The sequence below is a fragment of the Austrofundulus limnaeus genome, unplaced genomic scaffold, assembly GCF_001266775.1.
Source record: "Austrofundulus limnaeus strain Quisiro unplaced genomic scaffold, Austrofundulus_limnaeus-1.0 Scaffold1489, whole genome shotgun sequence".
Taxonomy (NCBI): domain Eukaryota; kingdom Metazoa; phylum Chordata; class Actinopteri; order Cyprinodontiformes; family Rivulidae; genus Austrofundulus; species Austrofundulus limnaeus.
The window spans coordinates 12,056-32,046 of NW_013953891.1; the positions used below are offsets into that span (position 1 = coordinate 12,056).

At 38.7% G+C, this 19,991-nt stretch overlaps 1 protein-coding gene across 1 annotated transcript in view; it reads right to left on the reverse strand.

Moving 5' to 3' along the window:
* LOC106535554 (guanine nucleotide-binding protein G(i) subunit alpha-1) overlaps positions 1–16,971 on the reverse strand; it is a 24,248-nt gene extending 7,277 nt beyond the window's left edge. Inside the window, exons 1-2 of the mRNA XM_014032591.1 lie at positions 16,503–16,971; positions 5,360–5,402 (exon numbers count right to left, since the gene is read on the reverse strand). Of these exons, the coding sequence (XP_013888045.1) occupies positions 5,360–5,402; positions 16,503–16,620 (161 nt within the window). The 5' untranslated portion in view covers positions 16,621–16,971. The remainder of the gene's footprint in view (positions 1–5,359; positions 5,403–16,502) is intronic.
* Positions 16,972–19,991: the final 3,020 nt, after the last annotated feature.

Sequence of the window (19,991 nt, forward strand, 5' to 3'; positions counted from 1 at the left end):
ACACACACACACACACACACACACACACACACACACACACACACACACACACACACACACACACACACACACACTGAGTTGGTGACTGCATTACCAAATGAGTTTGCGCATGTCAGGTTTAATGTCATTTTAATATCAGCGCTTTATAAGGTTCTTATAATCCGGGGCACACGCAGGTGACCCGACTTATAATCTCCTGTTTGCTGCGTCTGCCTCTACCTGAGGCTAAGCTGACACAGAAATGAAATGAAAGAACACTTTGTGTCACAGCACCAATTCAGTGATTACACATGTCCGGAGCTTTTTATTTATTTATTTCATTATTTTTTATGGCGTTGCGAAGGCGGGGCAGAGAGGCTATTACAGTTAATGTTTCACTAATATTCCTAAGTACAGACGCCAGAGGAAATAATGTAAAGAAGGGCAAAGCAAATCTAATTACGAAGATGGTTCCTGCTTTATTAGATCAGAGTTTATAGGAAGATCATAAATTACAATTTGCATGTGAAGCGCAACATCATTCACAGGCGAAAGCTGAGAAAGCATCAGAATGAAACAAATAWAGACGGGTCATTTCTGCTGAATCATCATCTGAATTATAAAAAGAAAAACTGTCTCATTAAGCGTAGAAAACTCCAAGAAAATGACACCAAAAACATCCACATTAAAGTCTACCAACAGGCTCAGGATCCATCTGACTGTTTAAAGTGATGCTTCAGAACATTTAAAGTTAAATATGCAGATATACTGTATATTAAATATGACTTTACTTTTTAAACACACCCTAACCCCTTAGTTTCTTAGTTTAACTTCTGTATACATTTTGGAAAGAGATATTCTGTATATTATCAAGACTTTAAGAGCTCTACCAAGTCATTTAATTTAAAACAAACAATTTATTTAAAAAAATCGTATTTAAATTAGATTAATTTCATCAATTTATAGTTTTATTATTTTACTTCTGCAGAATATAAACAGGTTTGTTGCTGGTTTTGTAGATATTTCCCTTACCTCTGCGCAGAGTCATGTACGGGACTAATCAGTACAGCAATTATGTGTTAAAAGTCTTTAGTTGTATTTCATATTACTATTTTTATGGATATTATAGTTCTTACCGGTACTTTATAAATACTGTATGTTACTTATGATATAACTTAGAGTTCATTTTCGCATCGAAAATACCTCAAACTCTTTCATCCATCATAAGTTTAATCGTACTTGTATTCGCGTAATACTGAATGTTATAATTTAGTTTTATTATAAATCACCATGGTTCAAGAGAAAACTAGTCATAAATATCGACATTGCTGCTTGTTATGTCAGCAGAAATATTCTAATATTCTTACCAGAAGTGCTCTAGGCACTACAGCTAGCTGCTAATGCTGTTTGCGCTTGCAACTAACCACAGAAGTTTATCTGAATAACCTTGTCATGCTTTTGCATGAACCTGTATGACATTATTTGGAGGCTGACGGTGCTGTAATGTAGCAGTAATACACTTTTTTAAAACTTTTTAAAATCCAGTTACTTTTAAGCTCCAATTTTACAAGAAGTTAGATATTGTTTGTTTAGAAATGGTTGTTTTTTATGGATCGAGCGCATCGAGCCGTACTAACTTGAAGTGAAGTTTTTTGAAGGTGAAGTGAGTTTCCACGATCCCAGTGGTCTTCACGCGGGTCCGCAGGACATCCTGCTGCGTCGGGATGTAACCAGGATCACAGATCCTGTCCAGGTCGTTCAGGTAGCTGAGGGGGTTAGAGAAGATGACATGATCTAAGAGCAGAGGAACTCTGTGTTATAATGTTTATGTTTGCAGATAACTCAAATTAGACTTTAAAACACAGTTAGCTGCTGAAACGCAGCTGAAATCAGTGCTTAAAGCTAAAGCGTTAATAAGACGATCACTGTCAGACACTCCTGTTCGATCACGTGTCCAGCTCGCTCTGCACCAATAATAAAACTGATCTGAGGACACCACAGAGCAACACTAAATATGGGCTGATGTGTTTACGGGCGATAAACACTGGCTTCTCGTGGGTTGAGTAAAAACAGACCAACTCTGCTAGTTCCTCTTGTCGCACAGTTTGGACAAAGCGCGCCGACAGTCATGACAACTTGGCTGTTTTCACAACAAACAGCGTGCCCTTCACACCGAGCAGCTTTTTCTTCCCAGGATGAGCGTAATATGAAGGAAAACAGACACCGAAACTGAGACGCTTCAGCTTCACCTCCGGATGATTTTTACAACCAGACAAAACGTTTTTCTTTGCCTTCTTTTTCCAACCTTTTCAACAACATTTTCCAACTATTTTAGTCCAGTGTTAACTACTGTAAAAGCATATTTGTCAGTTGTGAAAGGATAAAAACCCCACTTGTCAGTTTCTAGAGGAATGTGAGCGGCTCTGCAACAAGCCGACACAGGCTTGAAGAGAACAAGATGCATCACGCCTTCCATGCGATTTGTGAAAATGTCAAATAGTGAAACTCCTCTCCATCCAACGTGTCAACTTTTATTTGTCATCAGCTCTTTTAGCTTCAGCTTTTAGCTCTTTTATCAGCTCTTGTAGACCAGTGGCTGAGACCTGTGTCCCCAACTGTGTTTGGGTGAGAAACAGATTTCAGGTCAAATAAACAGGAACATAATTCATTACGCTACTTCCATATATTTTTAAGGACACTAACCTTACTTTAGTAACAACTAAGGCAAAAATAATGTGATTAATTCTGAAAATCCTAAAACTTCAGGACCTACAGTGGGGTCTTCACCCCAACTCTAGGAACCACTGCTGTATTCTCAAAAAACAGATATAATGGATTTAATTTAATAAAATATGTCAACTGTTTCCGCAGCCATCTTGAATTAGGTTGACTCCAAATGTTAATGAGTTGTAGAAGAATATCAAATGATTATTTCAGAAGGTTTGTTTAAAATCTTTGCCGTGGCTCAAGAGATGTTTTGCTAAGAGAGGGGCAGAGTTGACCGACAGTTTTTAAAACAGATCTTATGCAATTAGTTGGTGCTCAGAGTATGTGTTAGGGATAAGTCTAGTATGCACAATATTCATCGTGATAACAGCCTGTGCAATAGAAATATCACAAAAAACTGCATGAACTGTGATAAACGGTTGGCTCAAAGTCTGATAAACTAAATGGACTCGTGATACCACATCAAATCATAACCACATGATGAGTCGAGGAAGTAATGGACAATCGCAAGGAGAGATTCTGCAGTTGGATTTAAGTTTATTTAAAATTCTTTAACTTACTTTCAGATGTTTTTATTATTTATTTAAAACAACAGGGGTGTTTCTCAGTATTTACAGCATCAGAAAAGATTAAACGAGGACGATGTCATTAACAAACTGTATTACAAGCACTTTGTTGTTTCACTGCTAATACAGCGGCTGTGTCTAGTTGCACTTTTTAAAATAAAACATGTCATGTTGGAATGGAAATGACATATTACTTGTTTTCTTACTCTACACCCAGAGCAGAAAGACAACAAGCATTTGGTCATTTATCGTCATAAATGTCATGTCGTCATCGCAATATTAAGTAGTTATCGCAGGTTTTCCTGATATCGAGCAGCCCTAATACAAAAACATCAAATTTTAATTTAATATTCTTAACATTAGCTATATTAGACCAAGTTTTGAGTTTCCTAAGGTTGCTTAGTTGTGGCAGCCATCTTGAATGGAACTGATTGCAAATTCCAATGATTTCTTTTCTGACATTTTCATTAAAATCAATCCAGTGGTTCATGAGACATAATTATTGCCTTTAGCAGCAGGTTGGAATAAACAGGGCTGGTGGGTGATAAAACAATAATGATATAGACACACTATCATTATCAATATGTCCTATAGAATGATAAACTCCAATCCAGAACTGCATGACATTCTGGGGGATGTAGGCCAAGCTTCTAGGTAGGATTCTGGAAGAAGGCATCAACACTTCAAGTCAGCCCCCGCCCCCCAAACACGAGCTGTAAAATCACCTCCTCTATCCAAGCCGGCGCATTTTATTCTCTATGTGTCGTCCTCAGGCTTCATAAAATAACTGTGGTTAGCAGCACACAGCTTACAAGGTTTACAGAAATTTACATAGTTAAATAAGATACGGACCAGGACCAGAGATTGTGACAACACACAACAGCTACTGAAGCTGTAAAACCACTACCCAGCAAATTCTCACAAGCTAACTCACTCACTCTTTGCAAAGCTAGCAACAACCTGTTGAGTAACGTGCAGCAGCAGCTTCATGTTTCACCACCGTGCCTCAGAACTGCTTAAAATAAAAAAGAACGGCGTGGAGTGAAAGGAGAAAATGAGGCAACAGATCGAGAGGAAATTGTGGATAAAAGAGGAAAAGTGACATTACTAGTTTGGCAATAATAATCAGCCTTTTTTCTTCTGGTCCTTATTTCAAATAGGCAAAACGGAAACTAATCAATAATTATCAATATAGACTGATATATCGTGATACATTTTTTAAAATCTGTATATCAGTAATAAATAATGTGCAACTTCCTCACTATGCAGCTGAGTCGTTGAGCTGATACTCCCGCGATCGAACGAAGCAGGCCTGAGCTCCTCCGTCGTTCCACAGTCTGCGGATCACGCCGGCCAGCTCAGCAGTCATCACTCCTTCCTCCGCGGTGCTCGCCAGGGCAAACAGCTGCTGGGCATCATCCTGCCAACAAAAAAACCCCGATGACTAATGCCACTGTAGAAATGTTGCTGTGGTGATTTACACGGCAGCCACACGGCCGACGGCTTACCGCCCGTGCAGGGTCCACATAATCTATCTTCAGTTGGCCCATTGCCTTGATGATGGCCATGATGGACTGGATTGTGTTGCTGTACACCACCACTTTGTACTGCTTACACTCCTCTTCTGTGTAGCCATCCTCGTGAATGATTCTGCCACAGAAACGAAATCCAAACAGACTTTTAGCGTTCCCGCAGAAGCTATTTAACAAAACGTGGATTCAGTTACACATTTTGGCACATTTCATGCAGTCCCATCATTAGCACTGGAATTTGAGCTTCAGTGAGCATGTCTAATGTGGGAACCGGGGCCGAGGGCAGAACTCTATTCAGGTCTTGCCAGGCAACAACTCGCCTCTGTTTGCCATTGTTTAACTAGATGTGCAAAGAAAAAAAAGGGGGCTTCCTCCCCTGCCTGAGTGGAAAGAAATGAGGCTCATGTTGTGCTTCCACAGCATTTCCAGACAGATGAGCTCAACAATGTGGCAGCTAAAAGAGGGAGCGAGCCCGCTTTTCATCGGCGCAACACAAAAAATGATTTTGCAGGAAGTCGAAAACGAGCTCCTTCGTCCACATGAGCTGCGACTTACTTCATCTGCTTTACAATCGTGCTTTTCCCAGATTCCCCTGCACCTGGAAAACAAACAAAAATCGAGGGCGAGGGGGTTAGTTTAAGGCAACAATCAGAGCTGTAACACATAATGTCTGACACTTTAGACCTCTCTCATGAGGATAATGGATCAATCCGGCTTTACACAGCAGCTGAAATTAATCTGATGTTATTTCATCACCGATCCTGCAGTCAGGACGTCTGAGGTTTGCAAAATACTGGGAATTTTTCCCAAATGGAAACTACCCAAGGGAATTAACATGAATTTTTGGGACTTTAAAATCCTGACGGTTGGTCCCTAACAGGGATTCTAAATTTATTTGGGGAAAATATATTTAAAACATTCAGATTTCATACCACGTCCCAAAAAATGATCATCTGTGTCACCTGGACATGTAGAGACAAAGAGAAACCGGAATCTTTATAATATTTATGTTTAGAGCCGTTTTGTTTTTATGCAAATAAAATGACAGAAAAAGACAAATTAAGGATCAAAAAATTATGTTCAAAATTTTGAGAATCAAATTAGACAAAAATGTAAACATTTTAACAGTTTACTGATAATGGTTTTGTTTTAATATGAATACATTGAGAGAAAAAAAATCAAAAAAACATCTAATAACATGAATATTTGATCTGAGACAAAAAAAAAAAAACTCCATTCCCGTAAGTGACATAGTTATAATGATGATTCAACACCAGAGTAAAACTGATGTCTACGACTATCATCCAAACAGGAAGCAGCAGTGGAGCTGCTGGCTGTGAGAGCGTTTTTCCACCGGAGAGAAACAACCCCAGAAAACGTGCAGCTCTGAGCAGAGAGAGGACATCCATCCAAACAACCGACCCCCATAACAAACCTGTTCTTTGACCCAAACCCTGCTGCGAACCTTAATGGAAACTGTTCCTCTTTCCTGTTTGGTGTTCAAACCATTCGGATCTCAACTACAACATGTGGCGCTCACAGACCTGCTTCGTGCTACTCGAGGTCTCTTTTTTAGAAATCTGCAAAAACTGGATTATTTATCTTCATGTTAAGTTTCTTAAATAAATGTGCAAGCATCTGAAGAGCGCAGAGACAATGATGTTTGTGCCGTTTATGCCATCAGTTCCCCTCATTTATTCAATGACATTTTAAAAGCTCTTCTCCACCTTCTTCTCTGCCTTGTATCTGTTCCATGCCACAGTTTTTATACTCAGATTAAGTCTTAAAATAACTGCTTTCAGGAGCTCTGGGGAGAGTCTATAAATATAAAGGAACAGTAAGACATTTATGGGAATGTTTCTTTTCAGTCTCACGCCACACAAATAGTTCAAAACTACTCGTTCAATCTGAAACCGAAATCCACAACAGRTTAGCTTAGCTAAAAAAAATAAAAATAAAAAGGAAAACACGTGTTTAATTTAAAAGGAATGCACAACAACAAACCGGGATATCTCTGTCAGTTGTGAAGTGATAAAAAAATTAACTTGTTTCTTGTGCAACGCAGTCTGCGCTAAAACAAGCTGACACAGGCGAAACAAGGACAAGACACATCATGCCTTTCCTTTCGCTCCCAGCAGAAATGTCTAATCTGTCACTCAGTGAAACTCCTCTCCGTCCAAACTGTCAACATTTGTCATGAAGCCACCAATCAGCTCTTTTAATAAGCTCCCAGGCATTTAAATAATTATCATTCCTTCAAGAAATGCACATCGCCCGCTGCCTTACGTGTCAGATTTTAAGCGAAGATGATCAGAGGAGATGGAGCTTTAAATGACACTATGATCAGTGTTAAGCAATATTGTGAAATCTTGCTAAATGTGTTTGTGCTCAGATCATGTTGACTCTCAGCAAGTCAAACTTTGCGCCAGTATTTGTAAATCTGACTACATTGGGGTTGGGCAATATCGCAAACCCAATGGTGGAAAGTGGAGCAGCTAAACCTAARATGTTTGATCACATGAAACACCGACATAAACAGGAAAATGAGAAACACGAACAAAGTCCACATTGACCACATGCAAGTGCAACTGTCATCAATTAATCATCATATTATTCATTAACGGATAAACGCCACACTTAATCATGTTACATTTTTATGCCAGTATTGCCCAACTCTAGACTACATTATAGACATTTTTGAGTTGGATGAGCTGGAAATGTGTTGACTCAAAGTTAGTCATAGACGTACGTCCCATTATTACTTACTGAAAGTTTTATTTAAAATGTGTCTTCATGGTTAAAGTTAGAATTTCCTTGGATATAAAAACAATTTCTCTGTGACTCTGATTTGGTAATGATTGCTTATTTAGTTGGGTTTAGATGTAAGATTTAACAACTAATTTCACAATAATCCTCAACTTCTACTGCTTATCTGCTTCAGACATGTAATGGTTCTTATTTATCTGTAAAATGCTACTTTTCAGAAATCTTTACGCAGGAAAACATTGACAAAAACACTCAAGTCTGAACTTCTGCTTTCACATTTACAGTGCGTGCTTCTGATCAGCTGTTCAGAGGAATCCAGGAAATCCCACAAATAGTTATCAGCTTCGTCCAAGCCTTCCTCATTTCTGTTTTTGCTCTCAGTAATAACAGTCACTTTTCACAGCGCCCATCTAAAATGAAATTATTGATAAAACTGTTTGAGCTGCAATGGAATATTGTAGACACGACAACAGCTTGTGAAGCCTGGGAAAACGTATAATTTCCAGCTGAATTTATCGTTTATCAGCYTGTTTCACTCAACCACCGAGTCCCTAACACACCTGGATGACGTGTTTTATCAACCGGACATAAAAAGAGTGACTGCATTTAGACGTTTAGCAACACCTGCGCACCATGGCTTCTCTGTTCCTTCCTCGTGCAAGATGAAGTTGCACTGATGACAAAATAACTAAATGCCTCATCCGCTGCTTTCCGTGACAAAGTTTTGGTCTAAGATCAGCTTATTTTGAGAAATGACAGAGTTGTAACCATTTCAAAACTTCTGTAGAATCTCATGCAGTGTTGCGAAARGTCAGCGAGGGGTGAAACAGTTGTGTTAGGTTCCAGGAAGATTGCTGAAGTCTGCATAAAATGGYTAGGTTGATTACAAAACTTTGGATTTAACCTTGAAAGTGAAGCACAAGGCTTATCCTGCTGATTCATTACAGAATGAGGAAGTTTCATTATAAATCCACTATTACTTAAACCTAAACACTGAAATTTTCCTTCTAAAATCTGAGGGTTTATCATAAAACCTTCATTTTAGCATTGGTTACAAACAAATAACCATTTAAATCCTTTAATATTCATCTTTTTGTTAAAAAACAGGTGAATCTACTCTAAAGTTATTTTATACTGTGGAAACAAAGAACATCACAATCCATCTTTAACGCAACAAAGCCAGAATAAATGAACTTATTGAACTCCAGGTCTGAATGGAGGAGCAAGAAAAATCCTTCCTCAGTTCTTCCTGGCCGCTGAAAGCTGTGTCTACGTGAAACAACAGAGGTCAAACTCAAACAACTGGCCAGAGAGAGAGTTTCCATAAACATTTAGAGTTTCCTTCATGATGACAGCTGATCCTCCGTTTGGCCTGATGTAACCACATGTTAAAAAAAACTTTAAAGATCATTAAAAATAATGTAAGCTGAAGGGATGCAGTATCTCTGCTGTCGTTTATACCATTGTTATAAACTAAGATCTTATTCTGAAAAGTGATGGATTTTTAGCCATTTTGTTCAATCCTAGAAAATAAAGTTGTCCACGATCACACAGGATGTTACAAGATTTTGCACAAATAAAACTTGGAATACGTGTCGGGAATGAAACAAATTTAAGTTCTCCATCTGTAAACAAAAAAACGACTATGATACAGATTTTTACTTTTGTAAAGATGATTAGCTGTGGCAGCCGTCTTAAGTTGGGTTGGCTCCACAAGTCAGTCAGTTGTAGATTTACATGTGATGATTAATTTTTCGAGGGTTTCATTAAAATCTATCCAGTGGTTTGTGAGAAATTTTCTTAACACATGGACAAACGATAATACTACCCGAGGGTAAAACTACATTTCCACTTGCTGTTCTCAGCAGCTGATTACTGTCAGTGAGGATTAAAGTGGAATATTGTGTCCGGATCACTGTCCAACAAGAATTTAATCCGTGAATTCTTTGGTCAGGCTGACGGCTGGAAAATAAACGCAGGTTTGTCACACAGACACAAAGGAGAAGACAAACTGRGTTGATGTCGTCCACCAGCACTCTCATTCATGGCATTTCTTGGCTGATTATCAGCCTCAGCCTGCAGCCAGTTCACAAAACCAACTTTACAGAGTTCTTCACAGTCCTCCAAACCCACACACACAGCAGAATCCAAACCAAACTTCATTTAACAGGAATCTCAAATCCACTTTTTTTTATTTTATTACTATCTGTGGTCGAACAGATACCATTTTCATCGGATGGGTGCACTGGCTTTGAAGCTTTGTGGTTTAGATTTTTCCCCCCGTCCTATAACTGTTCTGTTCCAATACAGATAGAGAGTCACTGCCTGGAAATAAATCTTTGTGGTCATACCCATAGCTTGCAATGAAGAGTTGCACCACCTAATGCATCACAGAACAGTTTACTGCTGGTAGAATTGTTTGAAAAAATAAAATAAAAACGGTGTATAAATTCATAAAAGCAAATTCTTAAACACTCAAAAAAACTTGTCTGTAACACATTGATGCTGGTAAAATCTATAAAACAAAGAGTTGAAGTAATTGTCTCATAGCTCAAAAAATGGTAAGAAGTAGATTTATGATTTACGACAGGCGCTTTTAATCTGGATTTATGTTCAAGAGCAATCACTACAAATTAGGGTTGGGTGATATTAAAAAAACAAACAAAAAAAKCCCCAACAACTAATCATTATCGTGGCATTTAGCCAATAACAAATTTATGATGAATAGATTACACGTTTTTCACTCTAAATCATTTAATTTGTGTCCTAAAATCATATTTACAATAATCAAACTAACTGTTAGCTCCACATTTGCATTAGTTCTGTGTTAGCATTAGCACAAGTTCTGCATTTGCATTAGCTCCAGTATATTGTTATCAACGCGTTAGTGTTAGCATTAGTTCTACCTTAGTGTTAGCTTTGCATTAGCGATAGCTCAGCTTTAACATTACATTAACATTAGCTCTGTCTTAGCATTACCTCCACTACAGTGTTAGCTTCATGTAAGCATGAGCTCCACATTAGCATCAACTTTAGCTTTGTATTAGTTTAGCTCCATTTTTGTCTTAGCCCTCCCTTTTTTTCTTCAGCGATAGCAGAAGCAACATTGAGACGATGTCCAACATTATTTCTTTGTACCTGTCGTGTCCGACGGGTACGAAATAGAACGTTGGTTACGTATTGTAACCCCAGATTCTATGAGTATAGGTGCAGCCCTTTGAACTATGGGCCTCACTGGTTCCTAATTGGCTGAAGAAAAAGTCTTTTAGGGAGCCGATTGTCTGGTCTGACTGTTATTTATACAGACCAGGTGAGGCCCACCCAGTAGGTGGGCGTGGACTACGAGTTTTCAGTGTTGCGCTGCGCGCGAGGGATACACCCACTAGCGATAGCCTTAAAGGGCTGCGCCTATACTCATAGAATCTTCGGRTACAATACGTAACCAACATTTTTCACGCAATTAATTGCACACAATAAGATTTTGCCCATTCCTACAAATGAGCATTCTTTGCGTGAAGGAAACTGCCTCAGAACCGTGCCTCTATCAGATATTATCTGGAACCTCATGAAAAAAAAGGGCGTAAAATCTTAGTTTTGATAGTTAATAATAGTTACTGCAGCTGATAACCACTCATGTTTAGTGAAATTTCAGTGGAAGAGTAACTGGTCTTCCCTCTGAGATTACCAAAAATGGTCAGCCCTTATCACATCAAAAATCACTTCTTCTGTGGTTAAAACCATCACAATCACCATCACCATGATTTATTGGAACCAATAGACGCTACCCCGTTCAGAAACATGACTGTGGTGTTAATCCCTCTTTAAACATGTTCTGCTGCAGGATGTTCTGATTCATTGCAGTTTTATGTGTGCTCAGTATCATACGTCTAATTACACAAGTTGTTTACAAAGCTTATAAAAAAACATGAAAGGTATGATGTGTAGGCTGTCCCTGTTGTCTATAGGGACATACATCGGCAGCCCTTATTTTCAAACCAACCTGCTGTTGAATGATTTAAACAAACTGTATGTAGAACTGAAACAAATCCTGTTGAAACAGCCTGAGACACAAAGACATTAGAGTCAAGCAGTAAATATTATTCTGTCATAGAAAGTTACAGACAAGATAAGGTTCAGAAATCAAGACAAGGGTTATTAAATTACTTATGAGGTCTACTGACCGGTGGAGATTGCACCAGAACCCCTACAGCACAGAAATGAACAGTAAAGTTAAGAAAATGGATGGATGGATGGATGGATGGATGGATGGATGGATGGATGGATGGACCAGTTTCTTTCATATCTCAGTATAAATTATTGGAAAGCTTCTTAAAATTGTCTGACTTTACTATAAATTCTCTTTACATATTGTATTTATTTCGTTTATTGTTTTAATAGATTTTACAGTCTATATATGAAAACTTAGTTATCTTATTTAGCATGCCTGTCAGAATCAAAGGTTTGGCTGCAAAAAGATCACATATTTTATGAGTTGGTGAAAATGGTAAAAACATGACATTACTATGTACTTGTGGGGTGTAACCCCTAAATTACATTACATGCGTTACGGCTCCACTCCGCTGCGGTGCGCAGGTCGCAGCGGTGCGTTTCAAGTCCAGTTTACACTACCTCCGCTCCAGTCCAACAGACATGCAGGAAGGAGATTGCGCGATAAATTCAGTAAGTGTGGAAGTCACAGCAAAAATAATTAATTCTGTGAAAGACTAACTCCGAACACAGCTGAAAACAACGATATGAAAGCTTTTGATTTCTATGTTGAAACTGTCTCGCTGTCGGCTTTCTGAAACTTCTGATTTCAAAATAAAATCCATGTGTATTGTGTGTGTGTGTGTGTGTGTGTGTGTGTGTACACAGCTTCATGCTACATGTTTCCATCTGCTTCCCAAACAGAACGATACATTCTGACAGCATTTGTGTAGAAATATATCCATATATTCATTAATATAGCTGCAATTTCGACATTATTCCGACAAATTATCCAGACTAAAAGTGTCTTATTTTGAAAATACGGATGTTGTGCTCATTTCTTTTCCTGTTGGTGCGACGTAATATTTAAAAATTGACACCGGCGCAGCTCTGGCATCCATCAAAAATAGGATCTGTTCTAATTTTGACAGATCGCCATCCACTCACCCCCGCCCTGCGTAGCCAGTGTAAACACTCTCATTGATTAAAATGGGTGCATATTTGGTGCGGAGATCGGACCGCAACTAACGAACGCAAGTAGTGTAAATTGGGGGTAACACCCCACCCCCCACTCCCACCCCTGGCATGTCAGTACAGTCCACACCCTCAGCGATGGTTCTGCAGAGTAAAAGTCAATGTTCCACACATTTATACTCAATCTGAAGAGATCCGAACAATCTTAAGTATTGTCGGTCGGTCGGTCGGTTGGTCGGTCGGTCAGTCTTGCTCTCTGAGGGGTAAGACGCGTCCTCCCTGTCTCCTGCCCTCCCTTATCTTCCCTGATTTGCTGCTGGGAGCCTTCTCTACGTTTTCATCCGAAACCAAAAATTATGGATTTAGTTTTATGGATTTGGTTTGCTGGTCTCTTACTAAATTTTTGGAACAAATTTTTTTCCATGGGAGGACATGTCAAAGGTGGGACCTCTGTTCTGTTCTGTTTAACTAGCTGGATATATTTTTGGATTCTGATCACTTGATTCTACAGATTGGCTTGGTGGTCTCCAGGTGTTCTACAAAACAGCGTCGGTGGCTGTTCAGACCATTTCCTGGCTGCCTGACCAATATGAAGGATTGCAGTGCTTTCAGCACTCAGACTTTGGCCGTGTGCGAGCTGGGACAAGGTCTGCTAGCGGTTCTGCTGAGGGTCGCGGGCCGGCTGTGGTTCCTGGACTTTGCTGGCCAGATGGAATTGATCTTGGACAATCTGATAGCTCGGCTCGGCCGAATTGTCAACATTATTTGTCTGATTGGATTCGCCACCTTGAGATGTACCAGCGGACATTAAGGCAGATGGAAAATTGTTATTGTCTGTCTGACCAAAAACATTTATTCTGTTCCCAAACAACTGATTACAGATTTGTGTCTCCCTCACCACGTGACCTTGAAGGCTGTGGATCTAATTTCTCTGGGGTGTTTACGTCAACTCGTGGCTCCGCCCCCACCTCTCACTCCGTCTAATCTGGTCCCCTTAAGGTCACCCTGGAGCTGCACAGAATGAACAATTCAACACCAGTATTCTGAACTATGACTGAACTATGGGTTTTTCTTTTGGGAGGCTGGGTTCTTCAGACTCATTCCCTCTAAACTCACTTACTCCTCGGGCTAATAAATGTGCTCCTGCTTTGTAAAGGTTTTTTTTAATAAAACACCATAGTGTATCATATTTGATATAATATGATGTTTTGTTTTATTTTCCTCATCTAACGTGGTTGTTTTTTTGTTTTTCTTTTTAAAAGGTAGCGCGACCCCTGCTGGCTGCCGCATGACCTGATCACCTTTCCCCCCATGTTTTTCTCATGTGTGTGTCTTAATGGGTGTTCTTAAATGTAATTTCATTGTGCTCCGTACAATGACAATAAAGGCATAATCAATCTCTTTACTTCACCTACAGCAGAAATCCACTTTAACTAAAAGCAAGTATCTTCGTTAAAAAGTGAAATAAAGTAGAAGTAGTAAAGAACCCTTTAACAAACTAATTAGTTGGTCAACAGAACAGTGACAGTGTCTTTATCACACTCCTTAATCCTTGTATTGTTTTCCTAAACAGTTGTTTGTGTTCTGCAATGATAAACTGAATAAACAAGTAAGGACATTTGTGTTTGGTTGATTGTTTTCTTTGTTGTAACAATGCATCTTGGCAATAAATCTTTTACTGTGGAAAATCTGTTTATTTTCCTTGTTGTGCTGCCACGTTTAGGAAAATGCATTTGTGGGTTGAGCAGCAGGGTTGATGGCTGCACCCATGAAAAACTTGTGAAACCTTCTCAGCCAGTAGGCTAGGGACTTTGAGTCTAAAAACTGCAAATTGGAAAATAAATTAACTGCTTTTAAACCCCACATCTGTTTCTGACGTCCCAGAACTGAAACTTTAAAACTTTCTGACATCAGTCCCAACATGATTCACTGTCTTTACAAACTGGTTCTATTTTCAAACACTGGCCGACCTCTGACTTTAAACTAACAAAAACAGCATTATTTATATCAAACCCTCTATAACCTTAGTTTTGTTTTGAAATTATTCCAAACTCTACAGTCAGTTTCAGGGCTAACGTGTATCTACATCAGATGAACAGTAGCTGGAAAACTCCAGGACAGGACCTGAGGTGCATCGTTTAGCTGATCATCTACTGTATTTCGAGATTTCAGCTAACAGGTCTTTAAGGATCAAGCTGTTATCTTTGGCTTTTGTCTGTGACAAGCTGCTGTAACAAAATACCTAAAGAGACTCTTTGCCAAGTTTTCTGACATGTGTCGACATAACACTGGTTCAGCCTTCAGATCAGCCCTTTTCACTTCAGAACTGAGTGCAAGAAATCCTCTAGCTGAAAGTGGTCAGGTTGGTCAGACTTAAAACGATTAAAAGAAAAGAAAACAGCATACAGTCCAAATTTTACAAAGAAACATCTACAGAGAGCCTGAAAAAAAATATTTAAGACTATTAAAAAAATTAAGACAGTCTGACTCTTTGAATGAATGAATGAATGAATGAATGAATGAATGAATGAATGAATGAATGAATGAATGAATGAATGAATGAATGAATGAATGAAAAGAGAGAGGAGAAGAAATGAGGGACAAGTAAACACGTTTGTACAAGCAGTGTAAGGCAGTGGTTCCCAAACTTTTCACCTTCCACATAATATTCACAAGGAGTTTTTATTACTTCAAGGGTATTGATCAATGATTTTCAATAAAATAAAACTGGAACATTGAATTGTGACCTTGTAACACCTGATAATGAATCATTTAAAAGAATCAGTATCAGCCAAAACCAGAATTGCCTTTTTAAAAATCTGTATCAGCCAGAAATCTGCAATTGGTGCACCTTTACACTAAAAAATCTAAACGTTTGTGTTGGATTTTCTTAAATAAATTATGTCAACACAATTACTTCATATTCACTTAGAAAGTAAATGAAAAAAACAGCTTTAGATTTACTCAATTCAGCTGAGTAGAACCTGTTGACAATTTATTTGAGAAAATCCAACGCAAACGTTTAGATTTTTTGAGTGTAGTTGAGACAGATCCCCAACACCTTTTCTGACCAGACTGTAACAATTCACAGTCATCACTATCTGTCTGTTTGCAAAATATCCTCTGAATCGATTTTAATGAAATCTTTAAAATGCACATCTGCAACTGATTTATCCATGGAGCCAACCCAACTCAAAAAGGCCTCCACAGACAAACGACTTTAAAAAAACACACAAAAAATGGCTATAATTATGTGGTCAAATTTGGTGTGTTTTTAACTGGCGTCAGTCAGAGGATGATCTTAAAACTGACACGAAAAGGCAGCGGGTGATAGGCATTCCTTTACTTTCTGTGTGTGTGTGTGTGTGTGTGTGTGTGTGTGTGTGTGTGTGTGTGTGNGTGTGTGTGTGTGTGTGTGTGTGTGTGTGTGTGTGTGTGTGTTTTGACTCCTAACAGCCTTTCAGCTGAAGTGAAACAGGCCAGCTTCAGTTCAAACATCTTCAGTAACAAGTGACGTGACCTTTTATTTCAAGTAAATACTCCATTTTCCACAGAAAACCAGTGAGGCGTTCAAGGACCTGCAGTTTCACTCCAACCAACATCTGGTTTATTTCTACAAGTCCTTTCAGGAAACAGATGAGTCACAGCTGCTTCAGCAGAGAGGACAGTGAAGACTTTCACAAACTAAAAACTACCCAGTGATAAATAACAGATGTTTTTTTTTTTTTAAGGAGTTGTTAGAAGTTCATACCGAGCAGCAGCAGCTTCACTTCTCTGGAGGACTTCTCCAGGTCTTCTCGCAGGTTTCTGTCAATCACTTTGCTCCTCTCCACCGCAGCCTTGTCCTCGGCGCTGATCGTGCAGCCCATGTTCGCTTCTSTGACAACTTTCTCCGGTCAGTTTCAGCAGCTCACGGGTGTGAAGCCCCGTCCAGCAGCTCCTGGCCCGGTCGGTGGGAACTCAAGTTGCCCAGAAGAACAGCAGAAATGAAGAAAAAAGGCGTTGGCACCGAAACTTCCGGCGTCTGTCACGTCRGACTGAAAAACCCTGATTCACTCACATTCACTCCAAATAATGAGGGATTTCACAAGCGATTTTTATCCATATATATAGGCTACTCAACTCACATATTCTATAGAATTAATAATTAAAGTATGATTAAACCGGGTTAAAAAGTTTTGAGGTTTCTGTTTTTAAAAGTTATTTTTCCTCCCAGTAAAAGTGATTGTTGTATGGAAGAGCCGCTATCCAGCTGTTGCAGTTGCAAAACAAGTTACATAAAAAATAGAGAGAGAGAGAGAGAGAGAGAGAGAGAGAGAGAGAGAGAGAGAGAGAGAGTCAAGAAAAAAAATCGACGCCGAAAGACTTATGGGTAATGTAGTTTCATCCAAAACGACTACCAAGAAGTTACCAATTTTTCTCCCATTTCTTTTATCCGTCGTGGATGAGCTTTTCTCAGACATTTTTAATACCTTTTAACCTTTTTTAACAACCGGTTTTAAGAAGTTTAAAATCCATTTCTCTCTCTTCCCTTCTGTCTTTTTCTTCTACTGTAGTCTCTCAGTTCTTATTCACAAGCAGATCAGCGTTTCTGCTGTGTGAGGGCGCCCCCCAGTGGATTCACTGCAAAAGTGCAAACGCAGCTTTACATTACAGGAGTAAAAAAAAAGAAATCACGTTTCTGCAGTAACCTCATAATTTACTTTTTTTTTTTTTTAAACTACATTTGCTTCATGGATTCTGCCATTTAAGAAATAACATTTTATTGGACTTAGCACATACAGAACGACCTTCAGAAATACACYAAATTTCCCCAACAATCTAACTTTATTTACAATCATATACAACTGAAATATACACAGCAATTTGAATCGCCTCAAAAGTCCATAATTTCCTTACTTTTTCAAACGTATTTATAACTAAACAACATATAACAGCAGCAGGATATGAAAAGTTTTTTTTGACTTGGGTCTTCTTTTGTAGAACAGCTGACCCATGATTATATTCCATGCCTTCCATTTCATAATATATAATTCAGAGTCCAAACTCCACAGAAGTTTTATTACTAGACTTTTTTAAAGACATTTCCTCGTCAATAAAATAATAATTTATTCTCCTAAACGACCTTGGCTTCTAACAGCTTTATTTTCTCTTTTCAGCAGGTTTTGCCATCTTCTTCAGAAAGAAGAGAGAAAAAAAAAACAAATAACTCTGTGGCGAAACAACAGATCGACCCAGTTGATCAAAAGGGATGTCAATCAAAAGAGGAGCGCGTATACAACCATTTGAAACATTACTTAGGAGGCCCTGAATGCATGGGGAAACAACACGAAGGACCACATGAGGGACATCTGGATGTCAAATAAATGTAAAGCTGAGTTATTGAATCTTTCTCTACACATATGCATACATAAAAATGGGGGAAACTCCGTGTAATTTACAGGCAATACGTACAACTTGTCATGCATGCTCGCAGAAACTGGAAGGTGAGTAAACAACAGCGAGCAGCTAGCATAATGATAGCTATTTTGTTATTTATTTTCTGCAAATAAACAACATTATTGTTTTTTCATATGATATGGTTATGCACATCGTTAAAAAAAAATCAGACTTTAAAAAGCTAAAGAAGAGCCAAACTAAGGTTAAGTAGCCTATTGTACGTTTTTTGTTAGACGTAAAAAGGAAAAAAAAATGTAATGGTAATATACAAATATATTTAATAATTGGTAAAAAAGATGCAGTTTTAAAACCTGTTTTTTTAGAGTTTATTTTGCACATTTTAGTTTATATTTTTTTTATCATTACTTTTGGACTACTGAAAAAAAATCAGATTGAAAAAGAGGAAACGATTAAAAATTGGTCAAAATCAATAAACACATCAAACACACGGACTTAAAATCTAAAAGTAGAATAAACGCTATAGCAACTACCTTTATTACTGTTGTGAAAAGTTAAATAATTGTTAAACAACACTGCTGCATGAAAAACATAAACAGTTTAAAATATCTTTCTCTTGGTTAAAAGTCCATTACTTGTCCCAAATGAAGTATAAAATGGGACCACTAAAAATCGAATATATGTTCATTAATTTGAGTCTTAAATGCATCTTATATACATTTTCATGCTTGAGCTTATAATAAATGTGCAAAAGTTTATTTTATACTGTTTATTCAGGACTTTCTTAGCTGAGAACTGGGTCACCCAGTAAGTGAGGTCATGTTCCCTCCTTCCACAAAGTCATTAGGTGTGACTCAGTTCAGAAGACGCTGTTAAATGCTTCTGTTTTGGAATGGATCAGGGCCAAARTGTACTTGAAGCAGGCCTGAGGTTGTGGTAAACACTGCATGTGCAAATAAATATGCAAGTCTGATTMTGAATCGGTTTTCTGTGTGTWAAGTTTGGTCTCGRACTTTGAACACAATTAATCAAATTGTTTCAGCTCTCTTTTCAGATTTCAGATAACTGATYGTGACTGTATAAATGAGGTCAACAGCATCCTTTGTTTATTCACCCCTGCTCTTTTTGTTTCCCTCAGCAGCTCCAGCATCCTGCTTTTGCTGCCAAACAAGCTCTCCATCACTGTCATTGGCGCAGGTTACCACAGCAACTGATGGTTTCAGAAAACCCAGGATTTGAGAGTAAGTGAGAAATCCAAGCAACAGAGTTCATCCATGGTCCAGCCTTGCAGTCAGCCTCCACAGCGTTTCTTGTTTTCGGCGTGGCGAGCCTGTTCGTGTCGCCTCGTCTGTTTTTTTCAGTTTTCTGTTTTAAGCCTTTTGTTTGCACCTGAACTCATCCGCCCGTCGAGGGCGCCACGCTCTCGGTGACCTTCTGGAGTGACGCAGCGGTGAAACCCGTCCTTGAGCACTTTTTACTGAGTGCGTTGTAGTCCGCCACAAAGGTCAGGCTGTTTGAAGTGTGGCTGCGCGCTGCGGGAGGCGCTCCACGCCGCTGAACATCAAGGCCATGAGTCACTGCGTCCGACGGGGAGCAGGGATGGAAATCAGAACAACCAGGAAACAGACCAGGAGCTTTGGGTGATGCTGCTCTGATGAATAGAAACAATCACTGAAATGATAAACAAAGTGACAGTATTTGACACATTTTTGTGCAACGTTTAAAAAAAATCATGTTGCTCAGCTCCTTCCAGTTATGCTCTCTGATAGTTACCAACACCAAGTGAACATTGCAGTTTATTGATTAGTTGCAAAACAACTGGCAGTGACAGAGATTTGAGGAA